Source organism: Trichoplusia ni, chromosome 3 (assembly GCF_003590095.1).
Source record: "Trichoplusia ni isolate ovarian cell line Hi5 chromosome 3, tn1, whole genome shotgun sequence".
NCBI classification, from domain to species: domain Eukaryota; kingdom Metazoa; phylum Arthropoda; class Insecta; order Lepidoptera; family Noctuidae; genus Trichoplusia; species Trichoplusia ni.
In genome coordinates this window covers 19217888-19237933 of record NC_039480.1, presented here as the reverse complement: position 1 = coordinate 19237933, position 20046 = coordinate 19217888, and the positions used below count along the sequence as shown (strand labels likewise).

Below are 20046 nucleotides of genomic sequence, written 5' to 3'. Positions count from 1 at the left end.
TGTTCTGAACCTAAAGTAAGTTGCTTAAGCACTTGTGTTATGGAATTCAGATACAAAGAAGGTACCACAAACACCCAGACCCGAGACAATGTAGAAATGTGAATTTTTACATTGACCCGACCGGGGTTCGAGCCCGGGACCTCAGAGCTAGCGGCACCTTGAAACCGGTGCGTACACCTATCGACCACGAATAATAATATCAACCTAAAACTATACCACTGCTAGGCACAGGCCTCTTGCCATAAGTATTGATCACCACGCTAGCTCACTGCGGGCGATTTCAGATTCCAATATTCGGAATTCAGATTTCCTCGCGATGCTTTCCTTCACCGTTTGTCAGTGGTGTCTTTGAATATTTAGAAAGTAATTTTTACTTTGGAAAAGTCACATGAAAGGGATCTGTTTAAAGAATTTGTATTTCCTTCTATGCATGCCTTACAAATATTTTTTAACTTTAAAATGCTTAAGTAGATAAGGCTCAAAAGAAAATTAGATCTCGAAATATATTTATTAATAAAGCAATAATAATAATAATATAGTTCTCCGAATCATTTTAAGGAACTGGTCCACTTAACATGTCTCATTTATATAATAGCCTATTTAGTTTTACATACATATTGCAATAGTTTTGCATCTACTTTGGATTCTTCATCTCTGTTCTCCCATAGAGCGGAGGTGAATTATCCCTAGTAGATGCCCCATCACATTGTATATTAAAGTTCTCAAGAAGGCCTCTGTGCGTTGGACCTGTGTCCCCGTTCAAGCCTTTAAAAAGGACCGGGTCTCTTCTCATGAAGTTAGCCCGTGAATGAAAAGAGATACAAATAATAATATATATTATATATTATATTATATATTTAATTATTAATAATTATAGGCGAGACAAAATGATATTCAATTAAAAATAATATTCCTAAACTTTCACACAGCGACATCTAGTCTCAAACTAAGCGGAGCTTGTATTATGAGTACTAGACAACTGATAAACATACTTATATATTTCTAAATACATACATATTATAGATAAATTACACCCAGGCACAGACAGAACACATGATCGTGCTCATCACACAAACATTTGTCCCAACCCCACTACTTTTAATTTAGCAATCTTTGCCACTGTGATAATTTAGATTCTTTACAAATAAAATCTAAAATATGCGTCAAGTGTTGGTCAGGGTATATATTTTACATCTTTCTCTATCCTGTGCCATCTCTTTCATCCTATATATGTTGTGTCACTTCTGCCTTTGCCTTCAGTTGTTTTGTCTACTTTCTTGCATATCTTTCTGTGCCTATTCGAGCCTCTGTCTGTCCTATTATTTTAGTAACTAGCTGTTGTTCGCGCATTATATAAGTTTAGATTATTTTTAATTAGATTCAATATTTATACAGTAGACGCATACAGCTCTATTATTTTATTATGCATTTCTTTTTTGCTCTGTTCCTATAATCATAGTGTGAAGGTTAATATCCTATGGTCTTGGTAAATGGGCTGTCTAACACTCAAAGTTTGTTTCAAATCGGACCAGTAGTTTCTGAGATTAGTGTGTTCAAAGAACATCTTCAGCTTAATAATATTAGTATAGTTTCAGTTTAGTTTTAGCTCCAAAGATTATAAAAAGGAATATATGTTTGAAAGTTTATGATTTTGTCTCGTCTCTTCGTTATGTAAGTTATTTATAGAATATTTAACGACAGCTTTTGACCAATTTGTCTTTTAATATTGCCCTGCTGGTCAATGCACGCGTAAATTATTGTTTTTCTTCGTAAATTGTAGTTATTTTTGAGTATTTGACTAATGGAATCTAAGAAGTCTTTCTAGATAGATATTAAAAAGTACTGGATACGCTTTTTTATTTTGGGTGTAAATGAAAACAAGGATCAGGAAATCTCGTGTGACGTCATTTACCAGTGCACTGTTTTACTGGCATGTGACGTTATTACAACTTTTTAATTTTCACCATCTGTTACGCGTTTTAACTTATTATTTTTTTGGATTTGTTTGTAAAAAAACTTTCGTTATAATGTTTTTTGGATATTTAAAAAAATGTATCAATATCGCATAATGGACTTTCGGAAATGATGGTTTCTTTACTAATTATTTGATAAATGTTTACTTATGCTTAATTATACAAATTGGTTTTTTAAATTTAACATGAAATGAGAAAATTGAGTCATCATATTTAAATAAATTAAACCGCAGTTCATTTTGTATAGCTTTCTGATCTATTATGTAATCGTAAAACACATATTTAATGAAATGTTTTTTTTAACACTAGTCATGAAATTAATTCAAGTCGATAAAATTAACTGTAGTTTTATAATAATGTGTATTCACGAATTTTAATATCATATCTTGCTTATACTTTAACATTTAATGTAATTGTATATTTATCTGACAAAATAAAATGACAGTCAATTTAGATGTTAGGTTCAATAAAATTATAAGTGTGATTAAAACTGTTGAAAGGTATAATCCATTTCAAAAGTCGTGGCAACACAGTTTGAAATAAAATAATCGATTTAAAATCATCAAATTTTATCACTTTCGGTCCAGACGTTTTTATAGTTGTAAATTGCATTGTCATCGGGTTTGAAGCTACCCTGAAAATTTCAGCCTGCTAGCTTATCGGGAAGTGTCTCAAAGTTAATTATTTAACTTCTATTTGTGAATGAAACAGTGTTGCCAGGACAAAAGTGATATAATGTTAGATGTAAAATTGTTAATAGATGTAGTTTTTCTTAATAAAGGTATTTACGGAATATAATTGTTTGTTTATTTGTAATGATACTAGTTGTTGCCCGCCACTTCTTCTGGGTGTCACGATGATAGGAATTTATAATATTTACAAAGATATAAACGTGAAGTACGTAAGAGTGAGTGTATGTTTGTTCGTTAAATGTTACCTATTGACGTTGAAACGAATAGGCTAATTTTGATGTAATTTGGCATGGAGGTATTTAGGAACTTGGTTTAACACATATACTACTTTCAAACAATATTTTGCAGCTAAAACTGAAATCAAAATATAAAAAGAAACTAATTTTTATATTTGAGTGAGAACTTTAAAGTTTGTGAACGATATCTCTTGACGTTTAAATAGATAGGCTAAGTGTGACAGGTATGGAGATAGCTAGACACTCTGGCTTAAGTTTTAGACTTCTTTCTCAGACTTCATCAGTATCTCAATCACATCATCAATATTATAACAGACTAGCTGTTGCCCGCGACTTCGTCCCCGTGGGTAAAAGTTATAAGTTATGATTTAGGTATACCTGCCCGGTTTTTTTCACATTTTCCATTGTATCTTAGCTCCTATTAGTCGCAGCGTGATGGTTTATAGCCTAAAGCCTTCCTCGATGAATGGTCTATTTAACACAAAAATATTTTTTAAATTTGGGCCAGTAGTTCCTGAGATTAGTGCGTTCAAACAAACAAACAAACTCTTCAACTTTATATATTAGTATAGATTAGTATAGATATCCCCGAGAGCGAAGTCACGGGAAAAGCTACCTTTTGAATGTGTCCAACGATAAAGTCCTGGAGTATCATCATCCTAGCCTTTTTTCCCAAATATGTTGAGGTCTGCTTCCAGTCTAACCGGATTCAGCTAGTACCAGTGTTTTACAAGGAGCGACTGCCTATCTGACCTCCTCAACCCAATCTGGGCAACACGATACCCCTTAGTTAGACTGGTTGTCAGACTTTCAAGATTCTGACTACCTGTAACGACTGTCAAAGATGTATGAATAACAGCCGGGACCACCGACAACTATATTGTCTTTCGTAATAACAAAGATGGCCACTCATCTACGTACCGACCGCGTCAAACGTAGCTTAACTTGTGATCGATCAATTACTGCAGTTATAGCTTAGCCACGAGTTCTGGAGTATATTATTACATATTAGTAATATCTAACTTAAAACAATGTTAGTTAATGTAAATACTATAATTAATTAAATATTTACGTTTGATTATTGCCGTCGAAATAAACACGTTGTAAAGCCACGTGGCTAGGGTTCAGTAAATTGCAACAATGTCTCTATCAGTTGCAAAGTTCATTACATAGTATTTTGATGAATAGTATATATTATCTTTTGATGTGGATATTATTGAAAACTAGCTGTGGCTACTTGCCCGACCGCTAGGTACATGTCGAAAATTACCCCACGGGAACATAAAATCGGGATTAAAATTATCCTATGTGTTAATCCTGGTTATAAACTATCTGTGTACCAAGTCTCGTCTAAACCCATTCCGTGGTTTTTGCGTGAGAGACGAAAAAACATGGAAACAGTCATACTTTTGCGTTTATAATATTAATAGGTTAAACAGAAGGTAAAATTTAATTCCATTTTCATGTGTTTAAAGTCGTCTGGAATAGTTTTCCATATTTTGTGTATGAAATGAATCCACATAATATAATTATACCAATAACCCTGATAAGTATTCTTCACAAATTAAGCATGCTCTGATAGTTTGGGAAATCTATGATGTCTGCCTGTTTAAGGGAAGCCAACGTTAGCTCCATGTTTGCATGAGTTACACACAAACAAGTTTCTCTTTGATGGATGTTTGGGGTTACAACCCAAAAAGGTCGTAGGCGGCAAAACGGTTGTTTTTATAAACTTGGCGTGTAGATTTTTCATGGTGTCCTGTAACAATCTCTTCTGTTTTTTTATTTTACCTTTTGTAATTCACATTCTTCACAAATTGAAAGAGTCTTGAAGCTACCTTAGGTCGTCCTTACCTGATCTTCTATAGAGCAGGTGTAGATGCCCAATCCATATTAAAGTTCTCTCAACTTCTCGACAAGGTCTCTGCATGTTGGACCTGTATCCCCGCGAACGCCTTCAAGCTATGGGATACAATTTCACCCGCAATTTATTTTATAACAAATCTTCAATGGGTATGCCCTATAATACTTCAAAATCATAGCCAACCTACATAACAGATGATAAGGTATATAAATACTGTTTCATAATCAACAACAATTAAACGTCTCGTTACTCTAAAGATGATCGCGATATTTCTACCAGCCACGCTAATATTGATAGCGTACTCCGCGTATCTATTCACAAGGAGAAAGTTCACATATTGGAAGAAGAGAAACATCCCCCATCTACCACCAACAACAATCTTTGGGAATTACTCAAAGTATATGCTGTTTAAACAGAATATGGGAGAAAATACTCTCGAACTATGTCGAAAGTTCCCGGATGCCCCTGTTATCGGGTCCTATTATGGAACAGAACCTGCTCTCATCGTCCAAGACCCGGAGCTCATCAAACTAGTCACCACAAAGGATTTTTTCTACTTCAGTGGCCGAGAAGTCTCAAGCTACAGTCACAAGGAGATGTTTACACGAAATCTGTTCTTCACTTTTGGGGATAGATGGAAGGCGCTCCGCCAAAATTTGTCCCCAATCTTTTCTTCCTCTAAAATGAAGAATATGTTCCCTTTGATCAAGAAATGTTCGTTCGTGTTTGAGGATATGTTGGACCAAGAGGTTGGGAAGTCAAACGTCCTCGATGTGAGAACGATATTAGCCCGGTACACGATGGATTGCATCTGTTCCTGCGCTTTCGGCGTCGAAACGAAAACCATGGAGAAAACGGAAAATAACGTTTTCAAGCGAATGGGCGATCTTGTTGTCAATTTCACATTATTCCCAGCTATAAAAAACATCATCAGAACAACGTGGCCATCGATTTTTTACGGGTTAGGATTAAGAACATTGTCGAGAGAGGTCGACGTTTTCTTTAACAAAATGCTGACGCAAATTTTTGAAGATCGGAACTACCAGCCGACAACCCGGAACGACTTCATTGATTATATGTTGAAACTAAAACAAAATAATTTAGTCGGTGTTGGATTAAAAGGCTCAAAATCAGAAGCAGCACCAATAGTATCTTTAGAAATCGACTCAGAATTCTTAATATCACAATGTGCCTTATTCTTCGGGGCTGGCTTCGAAACATCATCCACGTCTTTAATGTGGACATTATTCGAACTGGCAAAAAACCCTGAAAAGCAGGCAAAAGCGATCGAAGAAGTGGATAAATACTTGCAGAAACATGGAAACACGTTGGATCACGAGTGTATTGCCGAAACATCGTACTTAGAAGCTTGTGTAGACGAAGCTCTTCGTTTATACCCAGTTTTGGGTGTGTTAACTCGTGAGGCGACAGAAAACTACGTGTTACCCACAGGTTTGAAGATTGAGAAGGGTATGCGTGTCCATCTGCCGCTGTACAAGCTTCATTACAACCCTGACTACTTCCCAGACCCCCTGGAGTACCGCCCAGAGAGGTTTTATGGTGATGAGAAGAGAAACATCAAGCCGTATACATATATGCCATTTGGAGAAGGCCCCAGAGTTTGTATCGGTAAGTTATTAATAATGTTTTTGTTATAAAAAATCTTTAAATTCGGGTGTAGGTATGAGAACAGAATTGTGTGTTTAATGGACTTAGAAAAGTGCATGGAAATGAGATGTGGGACCACATGGACGAAGTGAAACTCCGTAATGTGAAAATGAATTCGAGTACCACGCATTCTCTGTCTTTTTCTATCCACCAGAAGCGTCGAAGTTTATGTGAATACACCCTTTATTGTAGCGTTTATCGTTTAATGCAACCTTGTTGGAATTCAGATAAGAAGTTTCACTATACAAAAGTAATTACGGAAAAACAAAAACTAAATATTTTTTATGTTATGTGAAGGAGTTGAAGTCTGTTTTTAAGCCGGCAATGGAGTGGCTTTATTAGCCTCGTTTCCGTACGTTCCTCACAATTATTTATTTATTATTACATACTTTAAGCTTCTGACTTACTGACGTGTTTAAAAAGCTCACTGAAATAAAACATTCATGACTTAATCAAGAGAGTTCTTGGCTTCCGTTTCATGAGAAAATTGGTTGTGGAAAACTGTGATTTGGAAATCCGATTGTCAATGTGAGAGTATCAATTACTACATTACTTCGTCTTTGCAATTCTGCTAAAGATCATTTGTCATTTCGATTTTATTTACCTACCTAATTTTATTTCTAATTTTCTTCGCAGGAATGAGATTCGCAAGGATGCAGATGGCAGCTGGTCTTATAACGATTTTCAAGAAGTATCGGGTGGAGCTAGCACCCAATATGAAAAGAGATTTAAAGTTCCAACCGAAATCACCAGTAACTTCACCGACTGAGGAGGTCAAACTAAAGTTTGTCGAAAGGGATGAATGGGAAACCAGAATTTTTGTGAAGTAAATAAAAAATAAACATGATGATGGTGTGTCGAATATAACAGAATGGGACGTCTCGCTTAATCGGACCCTCTACATTATTAAAGATATTCAGTTTATTAATTAAGATTTTTATTTTTTCAAAATGAATCTAAAAGAAACTAGAAAAATTCAAGCTTCCTAAAATTTTTGAAATGAACCCACGGGTACATAAAATCTGGATAAAAACGAACTGTGTGATAAACCGGGTTATAAACTATCTGTGTACTAAGTTTCATCTAAATCCGACAAGTTATTGTTGCGTGAAAGAGGGACAAACATCCATACATTAATATATTCGCGTTATAAATAATATTCAGCTAGGACCACTAGACCAATCTAAATGTCAACCAATATACCAAAAATGTTGTTGTGTTGTGTATTTTAGCTTGAATTGTCGCATGGATTTCTTTATTAGCAAAAACATCAGAACATTTTCACAACGCATCATATTTAAAGGATAAAATATAACAAAAATGTACTTCAAAATATATTTATTTATTGATAATAAACAATTAAACACTTCATTGTCAAGCTAAAACAAATTCATCTTCTGTACAAAACTAAAATTGATAATTCTTTGACACTTATTTGAAAATAGCGCGAAATATAATCTATGGTTCTACTGTCGGTCATAGACATTAGAGAACGTCAATATTTTTTATTTTTTTTGCACACTTGACAAGTGCAATGTCAGTTTGACACTTGAGTGGCATTTGTCAGAGTATCGATATTAAATATGGCTGCAAGGTGTAAGATTTATAACTATGATGTTTAAAACAGACTAGCCATATTGTGTTCTAAACGAACATGTCGTGTCCAGGCGTCCAGATTTTGAAAATCCTAGAAGAAGAAAACTTGGCTTTAAAAAAATAATTATAATTTGTTTTGAATTTTGCGAGGCTGTGAGAAGATGGCAACATGAAATTGTTTTTGTGTTCAAAAGAGATTGGATCCCACAACAGAATGAATCCATGGCCCGTATTAATAAACCGATACTAGTAGCATAAGAGTAAAGTCTAAGTACCAATTAAATAAATATTATGTGACTCTTGTCATATTTTCAATTAAGGATCCGCCTTGCGAAATTGATCATAAAAATAGGATACCTACATTTTTTTAAAGATTTTTCAACGATAAACTAATTTACCTATTATAATATGAATCTATAAATACTCACATCATCACAATATTGACAGGGGAACAGCTCCAAGCCGTGAGTGGCGACGTGGTCCCTAAACTTATCGGAGTCACCAAACGACATCCCACATGCGTCACACATCAGCGACGACTCCTCTACTGTGTCACCTAACATGCACACGAGTTATTAAATGATGTATAGTTACCGGCATAGATCTTGAGCGCTGACCTTGACCTGCGCAGAAGTGATTTTTTGTGTCCCTTTTGCGGTATTTGCGGCGGACTCAAGTGCGCGTCATAGCCGACATGAGGGACGAGTTGAAATTCGTTCTTTGCTGCAGTTGCATGCACTACAAGACGACGAGTACGCACAATTGATTGGCGTTTTATTTTACGATGCGCAAAGCGATCCCCACTCTTCCGCCGAGCGCTCAAGATCCGTGCCGGTAACTATAACGGTTTTCACACGCTTATCGGAGTCCTTAATCATGAGCAATCCGCGTCAGCTCATGATTAAGGACTCCGGTTGGGTGCGAAACTAGTTGCGCGATCCCGATACATATGCATTGAGTAAACCGTTGCATCATTTAATAATGAATCATTCTCACGATAGTTACTATCAAAATGTACACAACTGACACACAACGCCATCTAGTCTAAATACATACATAATTTATATAAATTACACACAAATTTATAGACCAAATGATCGTGGTCATCATGCAAACATATTTTCTGGGAGGGTATCGAGCCCACGACTTCCGGTATAGCAGTCAGGACCACTTACATACCACAAGACCAACAGTCTATGTGTGCAATTTTTGCTGGCTTTAGGCGCGTTCTAGAGAATGACATTCTTTTTCGACAAGTGACGTGACTTTGACTTGTCAGTACCTCTACCATGAGTTTTGAGCGACCGGGCTCGCTAGCGTCTGCGTAAAAAATATCTATGACAAAATGTACAGCGCCCCTAGCGGTCACTTGACAAACTAAAATCGGTAGTATGAGTTGACAAATAAAACCTATCGAAACATTCAAAACGTCTTCGACAGCGAGGAGCGAGCGCGTAACGTTTTGCGGTGGTTTCTTTAAGAAAACGGTACCATGAGTCACAAATTTGACAAATGGTATCGACAAATACCATTACGATTGTAGTTAAGTAACTCACTTGCTAAACAAGGTGTGAAACGGTATTCGGTTTATAGTAATTGTTTAGTTTTGAGTATTTCTTGTGAGAATCATGTCGGCAAGAGAGTATTTAAAATCAAGTAGCACTAGTTAAAAGTCAATTTACATTGAATACACGCTGTCACTTTTTTACAATGAAGCATACACACATAAATTCATTATTAAGGAAACGCTGGAAATAAGTCAACGTTCACAGAGGGCTCCACCCCAACCAATAGTTCATTAAGTAATATTACATTATATTAAAATATACTGAATATTTTATGCTCTATGAAGTTTAAAATTATTAGGATTATTCAAACACTAGCTGTAGCCCAGGACTCAGTCCACGTGGACTTCAGTTTCCATTAGGCTATCTCTCAAATCCAATACAATCGGTTCAGTAGGATTGGCGTGAAAGCGAGACAGACAGACAGAGAAATTTTCGCATTCATAATATTAGTTTCAATAGATGCACAGTTTATCGGTATATGATCAATCGCAAGACATAGGTACTCCCCAAAGTTGCGCCACATAACCATTCCTTGGTACCCACGACACCGCTTTCAATTTAATAATGAAAAATTACTAAAACCCAGAAGAGCAAGAAGAAAAGTGTCCATCTGTTTGTGATATCAAAAGAGTTCGTATATCTACATCAACCGCATAATTTAAAAAAAAAACACTTTGCGAAACTTCAACGGCAAAGATGGCGACTTGAGCGGTTTGTTTTTTGCCATCGGAATTTAACGAAATTCTCCATAATCCGAAATCTGCGGATATATGTATGTTGTCGACCCAAAATCAATATTTTTTTATGTTTTGTTATTCATATAAGGTTTCGATCGAGTTTACCGTAGTCCTGCATGAAATTATTAATGTAGATTTGAAGCTTTTTCGGGAATATATATCTTACTCTGTCTTTTAAGCAACGTTAGAAAGAAACAACTACATTAGGCGTGAAGTTAGGCACGTTCGACATGACAAGTATGACAACACGAATACTACAATAACAATCGAGCTCTCGATAGCGAGCGCGTCAAGGTTTTTTAAACTCATGGTATGAGTCCGATTGTAAACTATTCGAACCGCGTTTATACGCTATCGACTGTAGTAACGTCATTGACGTTTTCGATGGCAACTCATGGTAGAGGTACAGTTCAATAAATTTGAGTGATTCGTCAGCGTTAACGCGAGGTGACCTTGTCTATAGGGGAATGATATGAAGATTCGAATGACGTTATTGCGACACACGCTATTTCGAAAAAAATTAAGACGTAAAATCAACATTAAACGTCAAAAAAATTGCGAATGGTGCGAATCTGAATTTGTCCCCAGACAAATTTAGTTTCGCAACATAGGACTTTGAAACCAAGACCTTTTTTTGGCGTTTTCGCCTTAACGTATTTTCGAACCCTCGTACCCCTCTTTAAATTTTTCAAAATAGCGTGCGTCGCAGTATAACGTCATTCGACTCTTCAAATCACTCCCTGTCTACAGACCTTTCCCTGAAACTCAAAACATATTCTAGAACATTCTAGAAGTAGACTTACTCTCATCTTTAGGCTCTAGATCCGACTTCATAGTTTCATGTATCACAATTGAATTGGAACTTTGAGAATCAGTCTTCATTTTCTTCGGTTCGCGTGGCTCAAAGTAAGGGCAGGCTAAAATTAACACAAGATCATGTATTTGCTGCTACATCGACGGTAAGAATTAAGGATTGAGGTTAATCGTCGGTTGTTACTGTCATACAATCGGGTATTTGACAAAATCTTATAATATAAATCTGTCTATTCCGTCAGACAGATTTCCAAAAATATTAAAAATTTAATTTTAATTTTATCACATCATTAAAAACTAAGGAAGATTTAATAAACACTTAAGTGGCGGTGGGGGCTAAAACATGCAAGTTGATACGAGTAAAGGCCGTACTGGTAAGTGACGTTACACGAGATATTAAACCACCTGTACCCGCTTCATTTTTAGTTTGCGAGAAAAAAGAAAAATACTTATCCAATATTTTTTTCAAATATGTCTGACGATGTAAACAGATTTTTTTTTACAAATACCCTCAAATTCAGATCAAGGTTCAATCGGACAACATATACATATTTTTTTGCTCATACCCTCTTTTCACATGGCATAAGAACGTTTGCTGGGTCAGCTACTTCTATTCAATTCTATTCTACAGATATGTCCTACTGAGTATACTTACGGCCGTGACCCACGTGTGTCTTGTAGAAGGTCACTAGGACCCGATCCATGGTCTCCGTGACTATCATATGAGCTGGACAAGCTTTGCCTGTCTTGTATATCTGACGCTCGGGGGCCGGGCGCTTGCCTTTACCCTACAAACATCGGGTAAGTAAGATTTACATCCATAAAGTTAAGCGAGGTTGTTAATAACATCAGCCTGTAACTGTCCCACTGCAGGCCTCTCATACAGAGAACGAGCATTGATCACCACGCTTGTGAGCTGCCCCACGGTGGGGCGCCATTGCCGAAGCTGTTAATAACACCAGCCTGTAAGCCTGTCCCACTGCAGGCCTCTCATACAGAGAACAAGCATTGATCAGCACACTAATTCTTTAGCAGTTTCAAACAATCTTCATCCCACATTCGATCCCAAAACAAGCAGAAATAGTATTTTTCAAAAGGAGGAAACCTGGACACCAAATACTGAAATCTGAAAACGGCGACCGCAGTGAGCTAGCATCATCATCATCATCATATTTCCCATATCCCAATTATTATTTGGGGTCGGCGCAACATGTCTTCATCCATACCTTTCTATCTGACGTCATCTCACAAGAAACACTCTTTGCAGCCATATCGTCTTTCACACAATCCATCCATCGTCTCATGCTAGCGTCGTGATCAATGCTCAAACCTTCCCTATACAGGCAGAGGCCTTTGCCCAGCAGTGGGACAGTCACCAGCCGGTATTCCCCTTACCTGGTACACATACACTCCCGATTGGCTACACATATAATGTGATCGAACTCCTTCAATGGTCTGCTTGCTAGCCGTCGTCTTCCTAAAGCGGTACTTAGTTTTCTCTTGTATTGCGCTCTTGAATAGCATGAAATCTAGAAGTAGGTTTTTGATAAAAGTTTTTCAAAAAAGGATGCAAGTTATTATGAGTACTAGACACAACTGCAAAACATAACATATCTAAATATATTATATGAAATATAGATAAATTACACCCAGACACAGATCTAATTATCGTGCTTATCACATAAACATTTGTCCTTGGTGGGAAGCGAAACCACGGCGTCCGGTATAGCAGTCAGGTCCATTAACCACTGATAGAGAAATCGTGGAAGGATAATTTAGGGGAGGTATTTGCTCGGGAGTGGAACACAGGGGGATTGATTTTTGAGATGGATAACAACAAATGTTAGAAAAACTATTTATTGTTATTATAATGGAATTCAGATTTGAAATAGTGAATCGTCAAGTTTTTTAAAATGATTTCAAACATCTGTGTGCAATACGCTTTGTTCTACAGTGTTAAACATTAACAGTCATTAACAAATGGATGCCGTTTCCTTCTCCATGCAGGCAAGAGATCCCGTGACCCAGGCTTAACAAGTACGAGATCTAGGGATGTTTTTAGTCGGTGAAAGTCCGACATATCCCCACGGCGTGCTGTCGACATTGTTGAATATCATCACATCATCATTAGCCCATATTCGTCTACTAGACAGGCCTCCCCAATCGCACGCCATCGAGATCGACCTCCTAGATTTGAATCTAACATGAAAATATGGGATAGCACACTTTTTTTTTGGACAACATCACATACATTGCTCTAAACCCAAAGTAACTAGCTAAAGCAGTTGTGTTATGGAATTCAGATACAACGAAGGTACCACAAACACCGAGACCCGAGACAAAGTAGTATGAATTTTGACATTGACCCGACTGGGGATCGAACCCTCAGAGCTGACACCTTGAAAACGTTGCGTACGCCACTCGACCACGGAGCTGCGGAGGTCGTTATCTAGAGTATTCTAGGGGTATAGTTACCGGCATGGATCTTGCATGCACCTCAAGACGCAAAATTGATTGGCGTTTTATTTTACGATGCGCAAAGCGATCCCCAGTCTTCCGCCGAGCGCTCAAGATCCGTGCCGGTAACTATACCAGGTAAGACTCACCATCCATATTGTGGAACTCCAACTGTTCAACTTGCTCGTGGACGCGGTGCGCGTGCAACAGATGCGCGCTGAAGTTAGATCCGTAGCTGACACGCTCGTCACAGAGCGGGCATATGAATGCTTTGCGCTTTTCCACCTTATGGCAACATTTCGGCATTTAAATACAACGCCATCTAGTGCCGAATTAGCTAAAGCTTTTGAGTACTAGACAACTGATTGATACGTCCATTACTAATAATATTATAAAAGATTATTTTGAACTGATAATCTCAGGAAATACATGTCTGATTTGAAAATTTCTCCAAAATTCAGTGTTAGATACAAAAATGTGGAGATAAAATACGCGAGGTGAAAGTACGCGTTACAAATACGGAGAGAAGATGCGTGCCTTCGAAAATTATTATTCCTATTGCAAAAATTCTTGTCATAAATCTTCAGAAGCTAGACTAAAATGTATTATTTTCAAGCAGTTATCAATAAATCACACCAAAAACCCCCTGTATTTCCATCGTGTTTCGCACAAATAACGCTCATAATATACTAAGTTTATTCGTCATGGTTTCCCCAATATTCCTTACCTCAAATCCATGCGCCTTCCACAGATGCTTGTTCAGTATTTGTTTCTGACTGAAATCCCTATTACACATGTGGCATTTCTTACGTTCCCGTGGCACGTATTTCGGTGTCTGTTCGTTGCATAGTTTTACTAGAGAAATATTCATTAATAAATTAGTCCAAAGATTTTTAAGGGTATTTGGCAAAAATTCTGTTTAGTCCGTTAAATAGATTTCCAGAAAATATTGGATACGTGTTTTTTCTTTTATCTCGTAAGCAAAAAATGAAGGGGTTACAGACGATACAGTGATTTAAAATGTCGTGTGACGTCACTTACCAGTATGCTTTTGAAATCTAGCAAATCTAGCTTAGCAGTCTAAAATCCTTTTTAATCTTCCTAAAATTAAAAATAACTAAATAATATTTTTTGGAATTCCGTGTAACGGGCTAAACATTATGACATTTAGTTAAATACCTTATTCTATTTGGTCATTTGGAAATCATAAGAAATGTACTCACATCCATGTTTCATCCGCAGATGTGTGAAGCAAGCCTTCTTGCTAACATAGATGTTATCGCAGAAGTGGCACGGGTACTTCCGGCCATCTGAATCTGATTTGACGCCATGACATCTAAGGTAGAAATTTTGAAATATTTGAACAAGTTTTTGAACTAGGCGGGCAATGGCATAATAACAATACCAGCCTATATTCGTCCTTATGGGTGTAGCTAGCTATGGGCTGGAGGGGCTACGATGGAGCATCAGGCACCCCCCTGCCCTGGTATTTTTTTTCTGGCCCCAATTGAGTACTTCTTCTTCAAAATGATCTTTTGTAGAAGAAGTACTCTATGATCCTCGTTCTTTGCACACATAGCATACACAGCGCTTAGACGATTTTCACCGAAATGTGTTGAATGATCGTTCTATTGGACAGTTGGAAAGTCGGACATGGCTGGGCAAGAAAAATAGCGATCGCAGTTTTACGCTGGGATAAAATTGCAATTCCGACAACTTGATCTTGATCAATCATATCCACCACTACCATCTCCCTTTTTTGTAATTTTCTTACGGATTTTATAATTGCACTTAGTAGAGTTCCTTAGGCTACGCCCATGTACGTCAGAAGAAAATCCAAGTAGAGTTGAAGACATCTTCTCTTGCTAACCTACCTGTTATGATGGTCCGCAGGGTCTCTCAGAGCAACTCCGCAGAGGGAACACTCCCGGAGCGGCAGACCAGTCCGGGGTTCCAGCTCATGAACTGTCCTGATATGGTCATGGACATCCTCAACTGTTGGCAGCTGAAGGTCGCAGTATATGCAGGTGGTCTCGTCCAGAGCCTGGATAGCGTGCTCTTCGTCTAGATCTTCTAGATGAGGAAAATGGAAGATATAGAGATAGTTCTAAATTTATAAAATCATAAGTTCTAAGTAAGGAAAGTCTTTTTTGAGAAGATAGTTATTTTTATGCCAAAAATTTTTGGCTGTTGTTTGCCAGCGACAACGGATATATACATTCTGAGAAAATTAAAACTGTCTACTCTGCCTAATAGGGTTCAGGGTTTTACCTATGGGCCATAAATAAACTCCTCAAAATCATTTTATGAAATTAAGTAGGCCACAAAATAGACCTTTAACCAACAAGTCTACATTCGACAGCACTACGAATAAAAATCAAAACATCTGCAGATTTTAAAACATAATAGAAAAAACTTTAAATCAAGATAAAATTGCTTCATACGGACCTAAACGAGAAATATACACCGTGATTTTTTAGTCGTCTTACAAAAGCAGCCCAGTTCATGTATCCAATGACTAGAACACGTTCATGATAAAAACAAATAGGTATTTATGAGATTTGAATAAATTTAAAATGCAATTTTTATTCACTATTATGATGCAATTCGTAGTTTTTAGAAACACAGCTCTGTTGCGAGCGCGGTCCGAGCATTGTAACAATGGTGAGGGGCGCGGGCGGCGGCGTTTTATCATTTTTAAGAGTATGTTTCAGATTTCTCTTGTTTAATTTTTCTTCGTACCTAATATCTTAGTTGATGATAAAAATAATAATCGCGCCTAGGGGTATTTTACGTCGGATACATGAACAGGGCTGCTTTTGTAAGACGACTAAAAATCACCGTGTATATATCTACTTTAATAAGTACGGCTTATAAAACCAGTCACACTAACTAAATCGTTACACTAAACTACATTTTAACCACAAAAATATGAAGAAGATTTGAGGAAATTCTGCTTACCATCCAGATCATCATCCTCTCCATCGGAGCCCACGTTCTTCAGCACCACCAGTTTCTTACCCTCGCTGGAACTGCCTTCCGCTTCTTCTAGAATCGACTCGTCTAGGTATTCTTCATCTAGAATTAGTTTAGGGGTGTTTAAAGTGGGTTGCATCGTGCATGTGACTTGAATGTTCGTAACATCCCCACAGCAGAATAATTAATTCCTATCTGCAGGAGTTAATAACTATTGCCGTAAACAAAGGGTCTATTTTTCTCCAGCATGAAAAGATGACCTTCAAAAAGTGCTACTCAATAGCTTTATTTGACTTTGAGGAGCTCGTGGCTAAGCTATAACCGCATGAGTTAATCGATCACAGGTTAAGCTACGCTTGACGCAGTTGGTCCGTAGATGGGTGACCATCTTTGTCATAACGAGTTCCTCCGTGTTTCGGAAGGCACGTTAAATTGTGGGCCCTGGCTGTTATTCCTACATCTTAGACAGTCGTTATAGGTAGTCAGAAGCTAGAAAGTCTGACAACCTGTCTAACCAAGGGGTATCGTGTTGCCTAGGTAAAGTGGTTTGAGGAGGTCAGATAAGCAGTCGCTTCTTGTAAAACACTGGCTCCAAGCGCTATAGTGAGAATTAAACTGGAAGTCGACACCAACATATTTCAAAAAAGCCTCACCTTTGACATGTTGTAACATGGACAGACTTTTGGTAGTCTGCCCTTTGAATGCGAGAGCCTTCTCCAAATGTTCCACGCAGTCCGAACAAATGTATTTCAGATGATTTGGTACCTTAAAATGAGAGGCAGGTCAGTTTATTTTGCTATTTCCACGGAATAGGCAAGGTGTGATCTAGTAACACAGACCACGATCACCAAAGACGTGTTAAAAAAGCGTTTTTTTTTCTACTATATATGGGGTATTTATTACTCGCTTAGTAAAACTGCACAACTGGAACAGTCAAGGGTTAAGCTACGCTAGATACGGTCGGTACGTGGATAAGTGACTATCCGGAAGGCACTTTGAATTGTGGATCGCGGCTGTTATTTACACATCTTGACAGTCGTTGCGGGTATGAGCTAGAGTCTGACTACCAGTCTAACTAAAGGGTATCGTGCTGCCCAGGTAAGTGGGTTGAGGAGATACAGGACAGACAGGAAGTCTCGTAGCTTCATGTATATCGGTACTTAGCTGCCTCTAGTTAGACTGAAAGCCGACCCTAACATATGAAAAAGATAGGTACTTTAAGAAAGGTAAACAATCTTTGTACCTTTACGGTATAAAAACATTATGATAATAAAACGCGACTAAAACGAATTTAAAACAACAATAAACATTACCACTGACATTTATCAGTTGTTTATTTATTTAATATGTGTTTGTATAAAAAGACACCAAGGATTCTCTACTACAAAATCTGTAACCATTTTTAAGTACCTAAATATGGCGTTTAGAAAGTAAAGTGACTTAAAGTGAGGCTTTTGCAAACAGAAAAAGCATATTTCAATGTGTACAGCGCCATCTGTGTTTTACAACTGTAACTTATTTTCAGACGTGATCGGCCCTTATAAGTGTAACAACGATGTCCGAGATTTTTTTGTGTTCAGAAATGGATATTTTTTTTGATGAATTAACGTTTTTTTTAATAAATTCGGCTTATTATTAGTTCGATAACGTTTTGTATGGGTCTACCTTGTTTGGGAATTGTCATTATTCAGTAAAATTTATTTAATTCCTTTATGTATTTATGTATTTTGGCCTGGAGGGGATGTATATTAAGACATTTTCTTTGCAAAATTGATAGAAAAGGTTCACTGTAGGCGATTCAGAATTCAATATTAATTTGGTGTCGTCACGATCTTTTCCTTTATTGACTGTCAATATTTTATTTTAAATTCATCACTATTATGAAAATATCAGTCAAAAAACTGCTAGTCTCATTAAAAATAAACCTAATGCGTAAAACTAAAAGTCTAATTTTATTACTAGGTACATAAACATTTTTATGAATGACGCCAGAAAATTATCAATCAATATTGAAATTCTAAGAAAATACAAATTACCTACGACTCATACAAATATTTGTAAATGTCGGAAATTCTGCGGTTTATAATGATAAATAGGACTAATCTACAAAATACAGCAACTTGTGAAGAAGGTTGTATAAAAATACATTTATGTACTCTTTAAATATAATCTAATGTAATAAGAAAAAAGCATTAAAATATATAACCTTTAAATCAAAACAGGTTTCAAACATTTTCGCATAAGTTTCCGTGTTTTCCGCGTACAAAGCAAATAGGTCGCATAAATCGTTGGTGTTCATGCAACTGATGCAACCTACAAACTCCTCGTCCTCCATTTTATTGTGTATATTTTTATATATTTACAAAAGGAGGCCAGCCATGATAAATTCGAATGCAAATGAACATTGAAAAAATAATTGAATATCGCGCGCTTTAGGGCTTGGTTGTACTAGTTTTGTAATCAATCGATTTCGTTAAAATTGAGTTTGTAAGAATAATAAAAAAAAAGTTAGATAGAAAAATTGCTACCTTCTTAAAATTCGTTGTATTTTACTGTATCCATAATAATATAATATTCAAAATACGAGCCTTGGTACATAATTTTATAAACATTATGATGTTTTATATTTAAAAAAAAAACTGCACATGAAAATAATAATGTAGCGCGAACTGTAGTCCGTTATCGAAATATACCTTATTTACCAACATGCTCATAATTACGTGCATAAAGATTTTTCTCTAATGGTTATTTATGTTGTGGGTACGGTACTAAAATTCTACATAAACGATGTATCTTTGTAAAAAAATTGCAATTGTGGATCGATCGATCCTCGATTCCAACTAAGATTGGACATCACTTTCGAAGGTCATGTTCCATATTCGCATCATTGAATTTGTAGCATGATAGAACATAGAACAAAGAAATGTACTGAAAACAAGAGACAGCAATAGGAACAAAAATAGAAAAATACGAGATAGCAATAGAAAGTTTGAAACGAGTGTATCTTAAGCATAAATTTAATATTGCCAACTTAAGAATTTTTCCATTGAAATACGGAAAATATCGTACAAGTATCCTGTCGACTTAACGAATTGAGAATGATGCTTTTAAATAACATAAAAGGACTTTTTTATCATCAAAGCTTTCGGCAATATGAAAAAATGTATTAAAAAATATCCTACGCAAAACAAAAAAAACCTCTTCACATAGGGAAATAAAGACTACCGCTATTTACCTTCATGAATTAAAATTAAATATTAAATTGGGATTTATTTACAATTTTACAAGTTAAAAAACAAAAAAATATTAAATTAAAGCATCAAAAAATTCATCGGCGTCGCTGCCGGCTGGGAGTGTGCCCAAAAGGCTGGCAGCATTGCCACGTTGAATGGCAATGCTAATCCTCTGAGCGAGGTAAAAGCCAGCCTTTGGGTCACGAGAAGTGTCAACGAGACGCTTTGCTAGC

At 36.7% G+C, this 20046-nt stretch overlaps 2 protein-coding genes across 3 annotated transcripts; one reads left to right on the top strand and one right to left on the bottom strand.

The window, feature by feature from the left end:
- The first annotated feature begins 4742 nt into the window (after positions 1-4742).
- Positions 4743-7682, top strand: LOC113492289 (cytochrome P450 6B7-like). The gene is made up of 2 exons (XM_026869728.1): positions 4743-6394; positions 7070-7682. The coding sequence occupies exons 1-2, from the start codon at positions 5023-5025 to the stop codon at positions 7261-7263; spliced, it is 1566 nt and encodes a 521-aa protein (XP_026725529.1). The 5' UTR covers positions 4743-5022; the 3' UTR covers positions 7264-7682.
- A 74-nt stretch (positions 7683-7756) lies between these two features.
- On the bottom strand, positions 7757-19857 carry LOC113492290 (PR domain zinc finger protein 5-like). Of its 2 annotated transcripts, none has more exons than XM_026869731.1 (12): positions 18787-19857; positions 17234-17345; positions 16566-16682; positions 15479-15674; positions 14828-14940; positions 14332-14459; positions 13754-13889; positions 12543-12676; positions 11803-11935; positions 11138-11251; positions 8458-8585; positions 7757-8120 (listed from the first exon to the last, which is right to left on the bottom strand). In XM_026869731.1, exons 1-12 carry the CDS (start codon positions 18913-18915, stop codon positions 8052-8054), a joined length of 1509 nt encoding a protein of 502 aa, XP_026725532.1. In that variant the 5' UTR covers positions 18916-19857; the 3' UTR covers positions 7757-8051. The 2 variants fall into 2 exon arrangements, with proteins under 2 accessions (XP_026725532.1, XP_026725531.1); XM_026869730.1 differs by having other exon boundaries at positions 15479-15677; positions 18787-19856.
- Between the last annotated feature and the right edge of the window lie 189 nt (positions 19858-20046).

What these genes read in the sequence shown, in the direction of transcription:
- LOC113492289 (XM_026869728.1), top strand. Translation starts at nt 5,023, where the DNA reads ATGATCGCGATATTTCTACCAGCCACGCTAATATTGATAGCGTACTCC. An exon ending in AGGCCCCAGAGTTTGTATCG is followed by an intron (nt 6,395 to 7,069) that starts GTAAGTTATTAA and finishes TTTTCTTCGCAG; the next exon opens with GAATGAGATTCGCAAGGATG.
- LOC113492290 (XM_026869730.1), bottom strand. Translation starts at nt 18,915, where the DNA reads ATGGAGGACGAGGAGTTTGTAGGTTGCATCAGTTGCATGAACACCAAC. An exon ending in CGGGAGTGTATGTGTACCAG is followed by an intron (nt 11,936 to 12,542) that starts GTAAGGGGAATA and finishes CGATGTTTGTAG; the next exon opens with GGTAAAGGCAAGCGCCCGGC. An exon ending in TCTAGAGCCTAAAGATGAGA is followed by an intron (nt 8,586 to 11,137) that starts GTAAGTCTACTT and finishes TGTGCATGTTAG; the next exon opens with GTGACACAGTAGAGGAGTCG.